This window comes from Lepisosteus platostomus, chromosome 8 (assembly GCF_059453375.1).
Source record: "Lepisosteus platostomus isolate fLepPlt1 chromosome 8, fLepPlt1.hap1, whole genome shotgun sequence".
In the NCBI taxonomy this organism is placed as follows: domain Eukaryota; kingdom Metazoa; phylum Chordata; class Actinopteri; order Semionotiformes; family Lepisosteidae; genus Lepisosteus; species Lepisosteus platostomus.
The window spans coordinates 2,598,984-2,616,187 of record NC_142618.1 but is presented as its reverse complement, the minus strand read 5'-3'; the positions used below and the strand labels follow the sequence as shown (position 1 = coordinate 2,616,187).

Sequence of the window (17,204 nt, the reverse complement as noted above, 5' to 3'; positions counted from 1 at the left end):
GTTGTGACCTACTCTGTTTTAAAAAAGTAATATGACAGTGTTCATTAAGATATCTTTTTACTTTTCATGAAAGCTAACAGTGTTGATGTCAATGTAATTTTTCCATTTGTCATAAAAAAAGGTGAATAATTTCACCTGTCAGCCCTTTTTGCACAATGCCATTTACTCATTATAAATTTCCCCAGTTTGGGGAAAGACTTTAATTAAAAAAAACATGTTATCCATATTACTAAGGTAGTTTGTATATCAGTTTGAGATCATGGTAGGAAAATCAAAATAACATCATAGTTTTGGAATATAAAATAGTATGAATCTTGGTCAGGATTAAAAAAGAACAGTTACATTTTTGTAAATGATGTTGATGGTAAGCTGAATGCATTGACGAATGCATCTGTTGTGACATCTTCTTTAGCTTCCAAATAGCTTACTGTTTGCTGCAGTCATTACACAGGTACAGTATTTCATTGTATATAAAATAAGGTTATATAAGCTTGACTGTTCCCCACTGACCCTTCTTCAGCGCTGTAGGTTTAATGTTTCAGTGCCCATGTCCAGTCATACAATGGAGTCTTTCATGGTAGACCTTAGAAGAATAAGAGAGTAACACAGGTAATGACTGTGATAGCACTGAGTCACAGGCCCTCACTGTATTATGGTCTTGAGCCTCTGCACTCGGGGCGGTTTTCAAGTTTCTTTATTAAATCGTTAATATTTCCTGCTGAAAGCTTTTTGTTGAATTGTGTAGAATATGGTATTAATTATTCTGTTGATTTATCTTATTTGAACAGAATTAAACAGTTAGTTATTCAGGCACCACAATACCCTGTTTAAAAATAATTTAAGAGGTGTAATTTAAAATGTCACAGCTTTTGTGTACCAAGTCAAGGAAGGTAGTGGTAGTTTCTATAGACTGCGTTCAAAAGTACAAGATCAGTAACAGAAGAAAAAATGTCAACCATTGGGCCAGTATTCTCTAAAACCGGTGGATGAATGGAAGTGCTTTAGGAAAGAAGATTTCTATTCAATCAAATTAAAGTTTTATTTTTAATTTAGATTTTAGATTGTCTTCTATATAAATAAAAATAAAACAAATGGCAAAGAAATTTCGGCAGAGGTTAAAAGAGAAAGGCTTCTGACAGTGTAGCCCATTTGTTGAGACTACTAGCTAATTGATCTCGGGATCCAGGCATCTCTTGAAAGCAACCAGGGACTGGTTTCAGCAACATGCCTGGGTAGAGTGTTCCACACTCCCACAAAGCTCTGGCAAAGAAGTACTTCCTGTGCTCAGTTTTAAGAGAACCTCCATGTTTTTTCCACTTGTGTTCTATGGTATGCTTTTCAGTGTTCATTCTAACTTTATCACTGCCTTTGAAGTTGTTGAATGTTTAGATCAGACCCTTATTAGCCCTGAACAGAGAAGTGGACTACAAGTGGACCCACAGACACAGCACTCAGTTGCCACTGTCCACCTAGATTCCATATTTCTCATTCATCACAGCGCTTAATTGTGCTGTATTGCATGATCTGATCATACCTGCCCCAAGTATCAGCAAGCAACATCTTTGTCAGGACTGTTGTTCACTGTAAAAATGTGGTCAACCTTTAAGAACTCCTTGTTCTGGATTTTTTCTTTCTTCCACCCAAGTGAAGCTGTGTCTGCCAGTTCTGGTAGGAGAGATTCTTGTTTTGGGTGTTGTGTGCCTCACTGTCCCTCTCAACTCTAGAGATGCCCAAAGACTGGAAGAGTTCTATACCAAGAACCAGCAGCTCAGGGAGCAGCAGAAAGCACTCCAGGACAATGTGAAAGTGTTGGAGGACAGGTGTGTAGCTACACTGTATTTCTGTTTTTTGTGTGGGACAAAAACAAACGTGAGACATCTGGGTTTTGGCAGTAAGAGCAAACCAGTTATTTTCTTGTATTTGTCATGTCCTTGAAAAGAAGGGTATTCACTTGAAACTTGTGGTAAGTCTTCACTGGAAGTATTAGTTTTTTGTTCTGATTTTTGTATCATACTGTACTGCATAATTACATTAAATGACTTTTTAAACAGTTTGTTAATCCTTGCATTTTAATTTTATATTCTCGTTTATTGGAAAAGCGTATCCCGTTGGTAGAAATACATTGCATTTGAATTTCATATTTAAATGCTTGTGCGTTAAGCTGAGTTTGTTTTTACGAGAAGCATTACAGCCAGAATTATAAAGTAAAGTATACATAAAAATCTTAAATGACATGTTTCAGACTGAGAGCGGGATTGTGTGACAGATGTGCTGTAACCGAAGAGCACATGAAAAAGAAGCAGGTGGAATTTGAAAATGTCCGGCAGCAGAATCTCAGACTAATCACTGAGCTTAGTAAGTACTCAAGCCTTTGCACTCAATGAGCTGTTCATTGCAAAAAAAAGTTAAATGCTATGCTTTCTACGTTTTTCCTGCACCTTTAAATTGACCTTTGTGAGAAAATGTTTTCGTGTGTCCCTATAACCTGCCAGGATTGAAGAATTTGTTTAAATCCTGAAAGCTCCAGCCACATTTTTTTATGGCATAGCCTAGTGAAGCAAATTAAAAATGTTATCAGTGTCTGCATCCTTCAGAGGGTACCTCAGAGACAGAGAAGCAGATCCACAGAGAAACACAGGGCCTTTCTTTGCACACAGCACAATGAGCCTTTAGAGGGATGTAGGCTGATGAAGTCAAGCAGACAGCAGAATTAAGGTATTATCTCTTGGCTGGACTCAAGGGGAAATGGCTTGTTTTGCATTCTTACAAAAAAAAAGTCAATGATGTCTTTGTTTTCTCCCTCCTGTGTCTTTCACAAGCAAATGTTAAATAAGAAGCTAGTTTTAACTTCCATGTGTTGTGCTGCATTCACAGAGTTTTATTTATCAAGGATTGGATTCTCCTCATGATCCAGCTGGCAAAGCTGTCCACAAAATACAGCTGAAACAATAATTTCAGCAAGAGTCTGTGTGCAGTCTGTTCATGTATAGATCTTTCTTTGCTTAAACATTTTAAAAGCTAGCGTAAGCTGAAGAGATGAACTCTAACATTAGTATACCTATGACCAAATACTATGTCATATTGACTAATATTGGTAGTTAATCATTTTAATTATAATATATACTATTGATAAAATATGTGTCAAAAATGAGTAAATTAGTGGGTGTCTTTTGTGCTATTTGAAGGTAACTTGGTATCCTACAACATTTACAATAACTCAATTTACATTATAGTTCATTGCATCTGTGAGTGTCACAGCTGTTACTACGTGTACTGAGTTTCTTACAGTCTTACTGTAAATTAGCAGTTACAGTTCAAGTGGCTGTATTGTACAGGATGCTATAGTGGTTTTTGCCTGACATTGAAAAAGCATTATAATGAGAATGAGAAGAGAACAATGGAGTCATATCACAGTGGCCCTTAACACTAAACCAAGATGTTTTTTCTAAAAATGTTTTATTGTTAGTAGTAAGAAGTACCGGAATGATTGTTTGTGGTAATTTTAATGTTTCTGCTTTTTTGCAAAGTGAATGAAAGAAACAGTCTCCAAGATGAAAACAAGAAGCTTTCTCAACAGCTGGATCAGCTGAAGAAGACCGCGTAAGTCCGATCCTGCTCTTGGTGCTGTGAGCGCTCGTGTGGGCAGTGACGGAGCTAGGCCCTTTGTCGTGCCAGGGAGAAGATGCTGCAGGCCGCCGAGTCGGACCAGGAGGAGGGGGTTATCCCAGACTCGCCGGTCCCACAGGTCTCGCAGTCCGTGGTGAACAGAATGAGGAGGAAGAGGGACAACAGGAGCTGTCGGTTCTCGGAGAAACCCTCCGAAGCCCGTAAGTCACCACCACCTGATGGTAAGCCTGCGTTGGTTTGCATGTTGATGAACAGTAGCATATGTAGTGTGTGCTGTGTGCAGGTGTGGGCGCTCCCCACATAGCTCACCGGGTACTGCACTACCACATCACTGATCCCCAGTGGCCCAGCACACCAGACCTGCTGGGCGGCATGGTGTGTCCATAAGGAGGACTTTACCATCAACTAGTGAAGACAATGGACATATGGTCACAAAGGTGTTGTTGAAGGTGCAATTGTATTGATGCATAATAGTAGTTATAAAAAAATATGATACACGGTTGTTTCTGAATAACGTAAATAGATCAATGATCACAGTATATTGCAAGAAATTCATGTCTTGCCAAACCCCACAATAACTGTAAAAATACAACATTTTAAAATCTGCTCTGTTCTTCTCTAAAACATTTTTCTTTGTCCCTTACTTGCTGAGAGCCTGCTGAGTTGCAACACATTGTATTGTGTGGTAAACTAGTCAGTTCCAAGATTTAAGAAAATGTCTGTGGGACAGGATTTTAGGCACCCTGTGATAAACTGAAATCAAGAGCTCTTACAACTTGTACGGTTGTTCAAACATACCGTGTACAGGCTATTGAAAGCCTAACACAAAAAGAATCAAGATAAAAGAAACATAAAAAACTCTTCAGAACGTAAAGTCGTATCTTTTAAAGCTGCTGCATTGACCTGTCATTCTAAATTTTCTTCTTGTTGCCCACAGGCTGAGAGAGGCAGATTAGCATGCCAGACAGTTTCTTGTGCTTAAAATCTGCATTTTTGACCTGGAGATAAAAGTTGCTGATTTGATTGATGTTTAGGCATTTTTCACAAGTTTTGAAACATGGCAGATAATGTTATGATTCAGCAAAACGAGGGATGTCAAGACACTTCTCTCTTTTTCTGATAAAAATAGAAACCTCATTGATAAAATATGAAGCTCGAAGAAAATAATTTAATTGGCTCCTTCCTGTGTTTGGCATTATTGCTGCCACACATATTTTCAGAAATATTTCAGAAAATCTAGGCTGAAAGAGAACTTTGAACTTCATTTTTGGAGAGTAGGAGGTCCATGGTTTGTAATTCCTAGTCATGTTCTATACCGCTTAATCCTTTATACAACTTCCTGGATATATGTGTGGGCATCAGGTACGGGCCAGGCAGTGGTCCTATTTTTTTAAGCACCTGTTAAACTTTTCAAATTACAAAACCGTACAGTTTCAGACACCTTTTCATACTTTGAGCACTTGATCAGCTTTGTATGACTGGTTTAATCATCGTGTGTTTGCACTTCTGTTCACATTATAAATAAAAGTTGGTTTTGATTTTTTTTTTTAGAGCACAAGCAATGCACGTCTGAACTAACTTTGCATGGTAAAGGTGTTTTGGTTCCAGAAACGTGCTCACTGGAGGAAGCACCAATTTCAAGTAAGGATTAACAGCTTCTAAATAAATTGATTTTTTCTGGAGAAATCCAGATTTGCTCAGACATAAAACTCAAGAAGGCAGCACGGTGGTGCAGTGGTTATATTGCTACTTGCAGTGCTGGGTCCCTGGGTTCGGTTCTGGGCCTGGGGTGTGCTGTCTGTGTGGAGTTTGTGTGTTCCCCCCCTGCCCCTCTTCACCTGGGTTTCCTCTAGGTCCTCTAGTGTCCTCCCACAGTCCAGATACATGATGGTGGGTTAATTGGCTTCTGGGAGAACTGGCCCTGATGTGTGTGCGGTTCTGTGTCTGTGCGTGCTCTGCGATGGACTGGCGTCCTGTCCAGGGTATATCCTGCCTTGTGCCTGTTGCTTGCCTGGTTAGGCTTCTACTCCCCTGCAACCCTGAATTGAATGAAACGGTTATAAACGGAAGAAACAAGTCAGTCACAGGATCCCTGCAAACACAGGTTCATGCGTTCATCCAGCCATCGGTTCCTGGTGAGGGTGTTTGTCTTTATGATCTGGGTTATGAACATCAGAAGCACACAGGGATTTTCAGACTGTTCCACCACTTAGAAAAATCATGACCTGTGAGACAGGTAAGAGAAAAGTCTTTCTGGGAAGCTTAATGAAAGCCTGTATCCCTGCCTAACTTTCAGAAAGCCGAGGAAGTTTTCCTGCTGAAGATCCCAGCGGGAAGTTAGCTGGTGTTGTTGCTGAAACACTTGGAACGGGAATTCCTGAGGAGTCAGTAAGTGGCTGAATTTCGTTTCTTCATGTCTTATACCCAACCAATATCACTTCTGCAAAGTGGATCCAAAGGCAGAGGCTGCACAGTCCTGATGATTCTGTATCTTTCTGGTTTTTTTTATAACTGGACTCAGTATTGCTAAACAAGCTTTGTCTTCATGAGCATGCTTCCATTTATAAAGGAAAGAAAAGGTTATTGTTCAGAATTAAAAAATACTGTGTGTTTGTAACACTCCTTGACTGTTTGCAGTGTTTTGCAGAAAGAAATACAAGAAACAATGTGCCACGTTTGTTTGTCTACATGTGTGGATCTACTTGAACCCTTTACCTGCTTGAGAACGTGCGTCTGCTGCAGCTTTCTGTTGTCATCAGCTGGGCTCGTCCAGTTTTAGGAAACGGATGCGGGATATTTATGAACTTTTGTTTACACGAATTGTGATTGTGTAATTGTAGGAATCCCTCTGTGTTTTGGGGCCCTCTGTCAAAAGCAGTTCGGTGGCTGCTGAGAAACAAGAACACGCCTCTAGAAAACTTCAGTCTAATGAAGCTGTCCCAGCGAAGGACAGTCATCTGGGGTAAGGTGGATGCCTTATATATTATATAATACCTTATAATTTAATAGAGGCAAGATGTGTACTACTTGTTTTTTTGTTTTGTTTATCTTAATATGTTGTAACCAATTAAATTATTTGTGCAGTCATAGTAACAGAAGGGTTTGCTTCCTCTCTTTCCCAGATATGCGCATCCATCTCCAGATTCCGCACAAAACAGAGACTGGCTTCTGCGCCAGAGGAGCTCTCCAGTGTTTGGCAGCTCTGGGAGACTCGTTAAAAAACCGGACCTTGCGGACGAAAGATCCCCTTCTCTCTTGGGACAGCACGTGAAAGCCCCCCCCCTTGCGAGTCGACTGAAGGCGCTGAGCGAAGACATCCCTCGCATCGCGCCTCTTAAAACTGGCCTTTCCACTGGCCTCTCTTTACAACACAGGGAAGAGCCTGGAGAAGCCGGAGGTGATAGACCAGTGTGTGTCAATGGCAAAGCAAGGGTTGCCAGCCCCTGTTCAGCGCTGGTAGAAAGCAGTCAGGACGTGGCCGCTTCAAAGCTGGAAAGCGGAGTGAAGAGGAGAAGTGAGGCAGGCAGTGCCTCCGACAGAAACAACAGCGCTGTCATCAGCCGGGAGAATGTCGCAGACGACCCAACAGACAAGCCTCTCGACCTGTCCGATAGGCCACACAATGACCGATCACAGGGCCGGGAAAGGAAACCTACTCCCAAAGACAGGTTAAAACAGACCACTTTGTTTGACTTGCAGCAAGCATCCCAGAATTCCCTGCTGAAGCTGTACAATGGAAGGTCTGTCCCTTCTAAAGACTCCCGGGAGGACCCTTATCTACAAGAAGCCATAAGGAGATCAATCAGTAACAAAGACCAAGACAGGACGCCAGAGAAAAAAATCAACCCACACGTTTTCCGGATACCGGCAACTCCTCCTGGGAACAAGATGGACACAGAGCAGCTGCTTGATATCAAGGTATGCATCCTTCCTGCTGAGATTGTGAGGCAGCCATTTTCCCTCCAGATTTTGCATGAGCTTAACCCTATAGTGCAATAACTCAGTAGAAGTTAGTATCTACTTGTCTTATTGCTTATTGCAATTAAGTATTGCAGAAATAAACTGTTTATCCATGTAGAGTTAACTTCACTAGTGATCTTAACCCTAATTTGCAAAGACAAAGCAGTGTTCAACAAGAACAGTCTCATAAAAATACAACACTAAATACATTTGCGAATATCATTGTTGGAAATGTAGTATGTATAAGATATGTATAAGAAGAGATAAGAAATCCCTTTAAGTACCCTGCATCAAGATGACCTTTAAACTTTATTTAAAACTTACATCCAGTTTCATTAGACCACTTACATGTTGTGCCAGAATAAGAACAGAAGACATGCCAACCAAGAGAAAGTAAAATCATATACTGTAGCACTTGTTGGTTCCATTTTGAAATTGACTTAGTGGAAATGGACTCATTTTGCAGTGCGAGAGTGCTCTCCAGTGTGCATTAGGTGGTGCTGTAGAAGCAGAGTAAGAATAAAAAATCTTTATTGCATTAGCATAGCGCTTATGTGCTTGGAACAGTTAGAAATGAAAGGGTGTGTGTTAAATGTGTGAAGTGTGTGCGAACACATGAAGTACTCTGTGCTGTTTTGCTTGCAGACCCCCAATGCCCAGGAGCCGATCAGAAAGAAGAGCAGAGTAGCCAGTAAAGACTGCGAGCAGACCTCCGTGCTGCAGCCCAACCCGTGTGCCGTCACAAAGAGGAGTCCCTCGGAGAGAGACGATGGTAACGGAGCTGAAACCTGCTGTCCGTCTTTTTACAACACGCATCCGGGAAAAAAAAAAGGTGTAGAGCAGCCTTCCATCACAGTAATGAAATCTCGAGCCTGCCGCCGTGCACGAATGCACGTGAACAACGAGTCGATGCTGCCGAGTATTTACAGCGCCATGGCCAGACTGCAGTGGAGAATAAGGGGGCAACGATTTACACTCATTCTGACTTTCCTGTGGTTTGGTGGAAAAAAAGAGCAAACATGAATCGTGTCTCAGCCTGACGAAGGAGAGCTGACGCCCTGTTTACAAAGGAACGCCTTTTTTTTTGGGAATAGTGGAGCTCAGGTGAAATACGAGCAGGGGTTCGGACCTGGAGGTGGCCCTGTAGTCTCAGTTGCATTTACACACAGCCTGTGCGATTGGTGTCGTTGCAGCCCTCTGCTCCACAGGCTTATACAACCGGTGGACGGGGGTGTGAAGAGATTCATTCTTACCAATTGATTTGCTTAGCTCATACCCTTAATTCAGGGCTCCTCTTCATGAAATCAATAGCTAAAGTCTGGGTTACGGTCTAGTTGGGATGCTTTCACCCTTCTGTCGTAAGGTACCTATTTGTTTCTACTGAATCCCCCAAATGGGTATATGTGGATTTTTCAATTAGCTTGTGTTCGGTCACAAAGAGCAATTGCTTCCATGCCACAGAAATGATATGAATATCCCTTTGTTGTTTTTTTTAAATAAGAATGTTTCTGTCCATCTCCTCAAAGTTTCCAGTTGTTTTGTAAGAGGTAGAGTGTGCTGTCGTGAGCCTGGTCTTTGTGTCCTCTTTCTGAAGGCAAACCCCCTGCCACAGACATGACGTGGAGCCTGGATCCTGGAGCAGACCTCTCCCAGTACAAGACCGACAGCTGCTTAAACCCAGAGGTATTCTGCAGTTTTCTTCTGATGTCTCTCTCATATGAAACCTGGAGCAAATAAATGTTGCATCTCGGTTTTTGTTTTAAAGTGTTTCCACAGTCGTGGTTTATATTGCATCTGGGAACTGATATTTGTTGGCGATATAAGTTTTTCTCTAAATATTTTTCTATAGAGGAACAAGTAAGGGTTTATTCCATGCTGAAAAGAGTCACACACCTGAAGAAAGCCCCACAGCCAAAACGTTGTGTTTCTTGTCTTCTCTTTTCAGAAGGAAATAAACCTTTACTTGTTCCTCTGCAGCCTACGCATGCTGACACAGCTGCCTACTACTCCCATTGGTCTTTTTTACATTTTATTGTGTTAAAATATGGAATCATAATGTTTTTTACTCAGAGTTTCTGCCATTGATTGACAGAAAATATCAAAATGTCAAAGTGAAAACTAAATTCTACAGATCCCTCTTTTGTACTTATACTTATACAAATACAAAACAGAAAATAACCGATTACATGAGTAATTAAGTATTCACCCCCTTTAGGTCAGTATTTAGTAGAGGTGCGTTTGGCAGAAATTACAGCCATGTGTCTGCTTGAATAGTTTCTACCAGCTTTGCACATTTGGACACAGCAATTTGTGCTCATTCTACTTTGCAAAATTGCTCAACCTCCCGCAGGTTGAATGGGAACAGTTGGTGACCAGCAGTTTTCAACTACTACCACAGTAAAGTTGTAGAATTGAGATCAGGCTTTGACTGGGCCACTCCAGAACATTAACTTTTTTTTAACCACTCCAGTGTGGGTGTATGTTTGGGTCTTTGTCCTTCTGGAACATGAATCTTCTCCCAAGTCCCAAGTCTCTTGCAAACTGCAGCAGGTTTTCCTGCAGGGAAAAACTAAGGATGCTGCTGGAAACGTTATTAGTTGGGCCAGTAGGGGGCGCTCAGCCTGCGGTCTGTGTGGGTCCTAAAGCCCTAGTTTAGTGACGGGGACACTATAAGGTAAAAAGGCACTGGCCTTCGGATGAGACATAAAACAGAGGTCCTGGCTCTCTGTGGTCATTAAGAATCCCAAGGCATTTCTCAAAAAGAGTAGGGGTGTAACCTCGGTGTCTTTGCCAAATTTCCCCATGGCCTTCTAGCAATCATGGCCTCCTAATAATCCCAATCTATGAATTGGCTTCATCACTCTGTTCTCCTCCCCACTGAGAGCTGCGTGAGCGTTCTGGTGCATCATCCAATTGGGGCTGCACATGACCTACTGGATAAAGAGCTTTCAGTGGAGTGTCCAGAGAAACGCTACATAAGTGTAAGGAGTTGTAAAGACTTCTTAAGACATTCGGTTGCACCAGAGCCTGTTTGGGTTTATCTTAGTAAAGGGTGTGAATAATTATGCAGTCACTCATTTTTCTGTTTATAATTTATTTAAGAGGATCTGTAGAAATGCTTCATTTTTACATTCTGGCAAAAAATACAAAAAAACATTGTGATTGTATATTGTAACAGTTAAATGCCCGGGGGGGGAATACTTTTGATAGCCACTGTATGTGTATTTAAAAGATGTCTTGGACAGTTCATATTTTTCCGAGTTTCGGAGATTCTCCAACTGATTTCCACTACACTCGGTGCTTCAAGTCCGTGCAGAGAAATTGTTTAAGGTTTACTCTTGCTCCCCCTGCTGTCGCTTCTGTCATGGTGCGGATATTCTGAAAAGACCTTTACGGTACTTGTAGTTTACTTGTGTCTAAGTCTGATCAATGACGTGTAACTGTTGGTGAGAGAGTGGGAGTAACCATATCTTTATGCTTCTTAACTGTGATGTTGCAGGCACATTAATACTTTGTGGAGTTCGCAATTTCCCTTCTGTTTGTTTTTGTACATTTCTTATACCTCGAGTATACTGGCTGTCCTGCAAGGAGCTGGCCCACGTGAGCTGGGTGTGTACAGTTAGTGTCTGCGTCTCCCTCTGCAGGCCGGGGATCAGGGGGCTGACGGAGACAGCGTGGACGCAGACTGCACTTTCGTCAGCAGCAGCGTGCTCCTGAGGGGGCTGAAACAAGACGAGGATGAGAGCGCCCGCTCTGGTAATTGAGTGGGGCGGTGGCCCTGTTCACGGGCCCTTCACTGAAACGGGTACATGGGGCCTTGCAAAGGCGTTCCGAGTTGCAAAACGCCGCATACACGTTTTTTTAAACTTTGTGTTTTAGTCAAAAACGTGACTCATTCAGCCGAATTAAAGACAAATAAGCAAACACTGGAGATAAAAGCTGGAGTACGTTGATTGCATAAGTATTCAGACCCATGAACTCAGTATTTGGCAGAAACACTTTTGGCTATCATTACAGCCAGAAGTCTTCCTGGGTCTGTCTCTACCAGCTTTGAACCCCGGGTTGGTGCAATTTTCCACCCCTTCTTCTTAGCAGTTGGGTTTCCATCACTTGGCACTTGGCTCCAGTTTTGTGCCTTTTTTGACCACAAGACTTTCTGCCACAGGCTTGTAGTATTACTCAGTCGCTTTCTCATAAACCCCAAGTGCAATCTGAGATGGGTTTGCTTCAGTCCCCTGCACTGCTCCTTTGCAGAGTGACTGGAATATTGCTGGCCCTTGGACAATTTCTCCCATCTCAGCCGCTGAGTTCTAACGCTTTCGTCACTGCTGTTGGCCTCACAGTGGTGTCTCCAACCAGTATCGGCTGTTTCTGCCACACTAGTGCCCTGAAAGCTCAGTGTGCAAGATCACAGTGTCTCATCTTGAGACTTGGGTTCACCATTGGGATTCTGAGACTAACTTTGATGAATCAGTGTAGCGGAAGCGCCTTTCCTCTTCACCCATAACAGTTTCTTGCTCCGTGCTCCTCTGCTCCTCAGATGGCCGGATTGTAGAATTCATGCCACTCAAAACTTCAACTGCTGACAAATAGTATGCTGACGGTAGCCCTAAGTGACTGTTGTTTATTCCATCCCTTGAAGTCTGTTGTGCAATTTGTTGATGAAGGACTCCTTGACATCTGCATTAAGTAATTAAGTGAGAACTCGGAAGAGTTAAAACGCGAAGGAAAAATGAGCTAGTGCATTGCTCACCCTCGACAAAGTTGGTCAAACCTGGTTTCCCATAAGATCAGATCACTTTATTGGCCATATACAATTTCTTGCATTAGGAATTTGTCTTTCCACATACCCCAGCTTGCTCTCCATGAGACACACAGACAGGGAGAGAAGCTGGGGGTCAGAGCGCAGGGTCAGCCATTTATACGGTGCCCCTGGAGCAGTTGGGGTTAAGGGCCTTGCTCAGGGGCCCAACGGAGTAGGATTCTTCTGCTGGCTGCAGGATACGAACCAGCAACCCTCCAGTCACAGGCTCAGATCCTGAGCCATGGTGCCGCTGTTTCGCCCCGTGTTCTTGGTCCCTTTCCTTATATGCAGTATCTGTGTTACTAATGGGTCTGTGTTAACAGTTTTCATTTGCTGTTGACAATTCTGTCTGCACGGCTTTCTACATTAACGACGCACTAACGTGATATTAAATGATGTTATGCTTCTTAACCGCTTGCTGGTACAGTATATACATGCATGTTTTTAAGAAGTTGTGTTGTTTTCAGAATTCAGCTGCTCTGATTGTAAATAAAACTAAAGCATGAGCATATCTCTCCTTCTTTAGCTTTCCTGTATAGTTCAGAAAAAAAATCAAAATACTGTTCCTCAGCTAAAAAAGCTTGAATGATGTGGCTCCTGGCTGTACCTATAGACTAACTATGATTCTGATCATCTCAGACTACTGTTTTCTTGTATCTTATGTGTCTGTTTCTTTTATTCTGAAACAGAGAATCACATTTCATCAGTTTTCTGCTAAAAAGTTTATACGACCGTGCTGAAGGGAACAAATGTCAAGACACTTGCTTATGAAGATAAGCCTTTGGTTTTGTTGTTACTCTGTTTCTTTTCTGGCTCTTATACAAATGCTTAGGGCAGTCAGAGTGAATCGGATGTAAAACTTCTCCTGCTTGTCACAGCTTTCAGTGACGACCTTGTCTGTGTGTCCACAGCGGGTGGTGGACAGCGAGGAAATGACAGCCTCGCAGAAATCTTTGACCGGACAGTCTATGGGGAGTACGAGTCCTGTCCGAGGGGCGACAGTCTGCAGCATGAAGGGGACCTCGAGGAAGGGGAGAAGTCTATCAACAGTAAGCCTTTTTTAGGCCTGTAAGGGGCTGGAAAGGGTTCAAGAATTAAGATAGTAGCTGAGGTAGATTCAGATGTGGACTATATGCTTTCTTGCACAACACTAATGTTAAACTGCACATGGTGGAAAGTGCATTTGTGATTTTGGAGTATTTCGCCTTTAGAAAGACATCCCACTGAAACTTTTCTACACAAGACTCAGCTGTAATATCTACTATGGAGATATGCATGTTGACAGTACTCTACAATGCTGAGGGTGATTCTATAGAACGGTAATGATTACTGCCAGTTAATGTAGCCAATATAAGAGGAATCAGGCCAGCTCCAATCCTTTCTAACTTTTATAGTGCTTTCTTCTTACCTTTTCCCAATAGCATCTGACGAAAAAAACAATATCCAGAGCCACACTTTTGTAGAACCTTGTTTAATAACCAAAGGAAGGTAAGACGTTGATTTAAAATAATGCTCATTATTTTACTGATGGTTGTGTCTATTTAATTACCTCTTGCGTTATTTTGTTAAAACTGTACATTGTGCTCTTTAGACATAGAGAATATTGTGCATTTACACATCACTGTGTGTACCGTGAATAAAATACTGTGTAATTTGTGATCACTGTGATCCAGAGAGCGCAGCCATATACATTCCTGAGGTTCAAAGGAGTTAACTTCTTAAGAATCCAAACCGAAACACAAGCCAGAAGACGGACAGCGCTTCTGTATAGAAATGGCTGTGGGAGTCTGGAAAGAGCTGCCCAGCCATGCTGGTGAAACTGCTGCTCACAGAGGAAGCTTGATAAATAGCCTTGGTGGATCAGTGGGTGAGCTCCCCAGGATGACTTCCATGGCCCAGATGGATAGTGTTTATCTTGTTGTGTGGCAAATGTGAAGGAGCCACCACAGTGTTCTGTAACCTCACCAGAATGAAGCCTTGCCCAAAATATTTCATCCTGAAATTATTGGCATGTACGAAATCGGGCGGTCTCTCACATTACATTAACCTACTGTGTACATCAGTCTAGGAACCTCAACGCACAGTGTAAAGATCCTTTGTTTCGTAAAGATAAACAGGAAGAATGTGGTGTAGAGAAAGGTATCGCGTCACACCTCTCCTCTGGTTCCTTAGAGCGAACACCACCCTGAACTTTCCTCATGTGGACGTGGTGCGCAGGAGAGAGGAGAGGAAGAAACTGCAAGGACACACGTGTAAGGAGTGTGAAATTGTGAGTAAAAAAACAAGCTTTTGAGCACCTTAAACGACTTTTCATTTTAAAAGGAAAGGAACAAAGTCCCTGGAAGGAGTTAGGATGCCTGTTACAGAAAGAACATCCACCCCTCTGAACTTGAGACAGTGTAAAACTGGCAGGTGACCTGGTCTCTTGGCGTGGCAGAATGATCCGCAGTCTGGGGGGGGCGCTGTGTGGCCAGAATCGAACCCCAGCAGGGGCAGGGAGAGCTGCAGGTTTCGTGTGCCGTGTCTTCTGAAGCTAGAAGCACAAAGCCTTCCTGTCTCGGTCATAGATCAGAATGAAAAACAAGCGCTTTGTTTTATCACGGATCCTCTGCCCGCTGTTTGAAACGCATCGAGTTCCTGCTCGATGACGATGAGAGATCGGCACTTGGGCCAGAGATTTCGTGAAGAGTGTCAATGTGGTGTTTGCGGCCCTTCAGTATTACGCAGATCTGCCGGAAGAGGAGCGCAGGAAGAAGCTGTCGTCCTGCTCCAGGCACAGGTTCAGATACATCCCTCCAAGCACTCCGGAGAACTTCTGGGAGGTGGGCTTTCCCTCCACACAGACCTGCGTGGACAGAGGTGGGAGCCATCACTGTTCTTTGATAACCCTGGCACTGTTGTTTCTGCAGGTGTTTTCCTGAAACCATTTTTTCCATGTTTTCCGGAAACCATTCAGCTTTAATTCTCTATCGTTATGAAGCAGAGATTTCCTATTGTTTGGCCGCACTCAAAGTTTTGTAAGCTCACATTTCGATGCAAAGCTGTGCAAGCTGTGTACTGCGTAGCGGTCAAACGTTGCCTCTCATTTCCAATAGGTGTTACATTTGTCCTATGCTGCCAGTTGGATTAAACGCAAAGAGCTTTTTTTTTTGTTCTTCAGGGTACATCAAAGATGATATCGAACCACCCCAGCGTACGAGGAGGCGCCGACCTTATAACGCAATATTTTCACCTAAAGGCAAAGAACAAAAGACATAAAACCTGATTCTAAGGCTGCACAGGGAAAACAAGTAAAGGCCAGATTCTTTTAGGTGTAAAACATGATTATTGGGGAAAAAGGAGCGGAAAAAAAAACTAAAGGTGCAGGAAAAATTGCAATTGCAGTCTAAATCTCAAGTTACTTCAGAATCGGAAATGCTGCAAAGACTAAACTTTGGCACTCGCATCGCAACTTTTCCCTAAGCTGGAAAGGCTACAAACCGAACAGAAGCTTGTAAGAAATGCCATCACTGACTAAACGTCAAGCTAAGCATATGCTCAATGGCGGTGAACTTGGAGAAGCTTATTCAAATGTCTTTTAACAACATACATTTTAGCTGCATCACAGTGCTCATAGGAACTTCATGATTGTGAAGTAGCAACTGTAATGTCTGTCATTATAAGGAGTGTACAGTGCTTTGTCTTTTTGTTTTCAGTCCTTTACTGTACACATCTTCACTCAGACATATGGTACAATGAGTCTCTTGTCTGTAACGCGGAAATAGTGTTTAGCATCGCTCTGAATTCTTTGTGTAATACAGAAAGGGCTTACAATTTGTACAAAAACTTAGTTATCAAGCCCTGTTTTGTATCGCGTTTTATATTAAACAAGATTGCCAGAAAGCATTTTAGACTTCAGAGGGCAGTGGCTGCTTGTGCAGGGACTGAGATGATGGGTCACTCAGATTCCCCTCTCTAGATTGCCTGTTCCTGCAGGATGCCAGACACTATGGTTTTGCTCACTTAAGTTTAATTTAGGCCTCCAGAGGTGACAGTCTCATGGGTGTAGTACACAAACATATTTATTTTAGAAGGTTTCTTCTTTATTTTCATCATTTGTTTTCTAGAGGCAGGCTTTTCAGCTGTATCTGCTGTTTCTCCTTCTAGCTGAGCTCTGTTACTTAACCAGCACCTTCAAACATCACAGTAACACTCTGAACCAGGCTTCAGGTTGTTATCTGTGGATAATAATCAAGTCTGGTTTCAAGGCACCTGTTTAAGAGCTGTGAACTGGGGTGTATTGGAAACCAGCACCAAGGGGACATTCAGGACAAGGGAGTTAGAGGCCCTGACTTGAAGCATGTGCTGACCATTTAAAATTAAGTAAGGCTTAAGGCTGTCAGGAAAAATATCTATTTTTTGAAAGTGCAGAGGTCCTGGTCAGTTATTTTTTTCTTCCATCTGTTCTTATGTGTGAAATCTGTAAATATTTCAGCTGTCCGTGTTTGTTTATTGTGTCTGTTTTGTAAAGTTTTTTCAAATTAATAAAAGATCGAAATGCCTTTGTCTGCACCTTCCTTGTGTATAATTGAAGGGTTGCCTGTAAAGCAGTTTCTCAAACTCTGAGCCATCTGTGCTAAGACCTTTTAATATTTTAGATAATAATTAGGATGCTAAAATGTTTAACAGAAGATGACTTGAATTGATTTGTATTTATTGTAGTGTTGCAATTAAATAACAGACATGCTGTGTATATCTTAAAAAAGCCAAAACTAGTTGGCAAGAAAATAAATTATTTGCACAAGCTAGCATTTGTTGCTATAGATCCAAGCCT

At 42.2% G+C, this 17,204-nt stretch overlaps 1 protein-coding gene across 4 annotated transcripts in view; it reads left to right on the top strand.

Moving 5' to 3' along the window:
• Positions 1 to 16,932, top strand: part of rbbp8 (retinoblastoma binding protein 8) — a 36,991-nt gene extending 20,059 nt beyond the window's left edge. For 3 of the 4 annotated variants that reach the window (XM_088642037.1, XM_088642036.1, XM_088642038.1), the window contains exons 4-19: positions 1,725 to 1,820; positions 2,243 to 2,355; positions 3,528 to 3,600; positions 3,676 to 3,848; positions 5,179 to 5,268; positions 5,924 to 6,015; positions 6,468 to 6,589; positions 6,750 to 7,545; positions 8,233 to 8,359; positions 9,182 to 9,270; positions 11,232 to 11,343; positions 13,303 to 13,440; positions 13,813 to 13,879; positions 14,564 to 14,660; positions 15,109 to 15,250; positions 15,552 to 16,932. In XM_088642037.1, coding sequence (XP_088498163.1) covers positions 1,725 to 1,820; positions 2,243 to 2,355; positions 3,528 to 3,600; positions 3,676 to 3,848; positions 5,179 to 5,268; positions 5,924 to 6,015; positions 6,468 to 6,589; positions 6,750 to 7,545; positions 8,233 to 8,359; positions 9,182 to 9,270; positions 11,232 to 11,343; positions 13,303 to 13,440; positions 13,813 to 13,879; positions 14,564 to 14,660; positions 15,109 to 15,250; positions 15,552 to 15,649 — 2,425 coding nt within the window. In that variant the 3' untranslated portion in view covers positions 15,650 to 16,932. The remainder of the gene's footprint in view (positions 1 to 1,724; positions 1,821 to 2,242; positions 2,356 to 3,527; positions 3,601 to 3,675; positions 3,849 to 5,178; positions 5,269 to 5,923; positions 6,016 to 6,467; positions 6,590 to 6,749; positions 7,546 to 8,232; positions 8,360 to 9,181; positions 9,271 to 11,231; positions 11,344 to 13,302; positions 13,441 to 13,812; positions 13,880 to 14,563; positions 14,661 to 15,108; positions 15,251 to 15,551) is intronic. The other variant, XM_088642039.1, reaches the window with a different exon arrangement.
• The last annotated feature ends 272 nt before the right edge of the window (positions 16,933 to 17,204 follow it).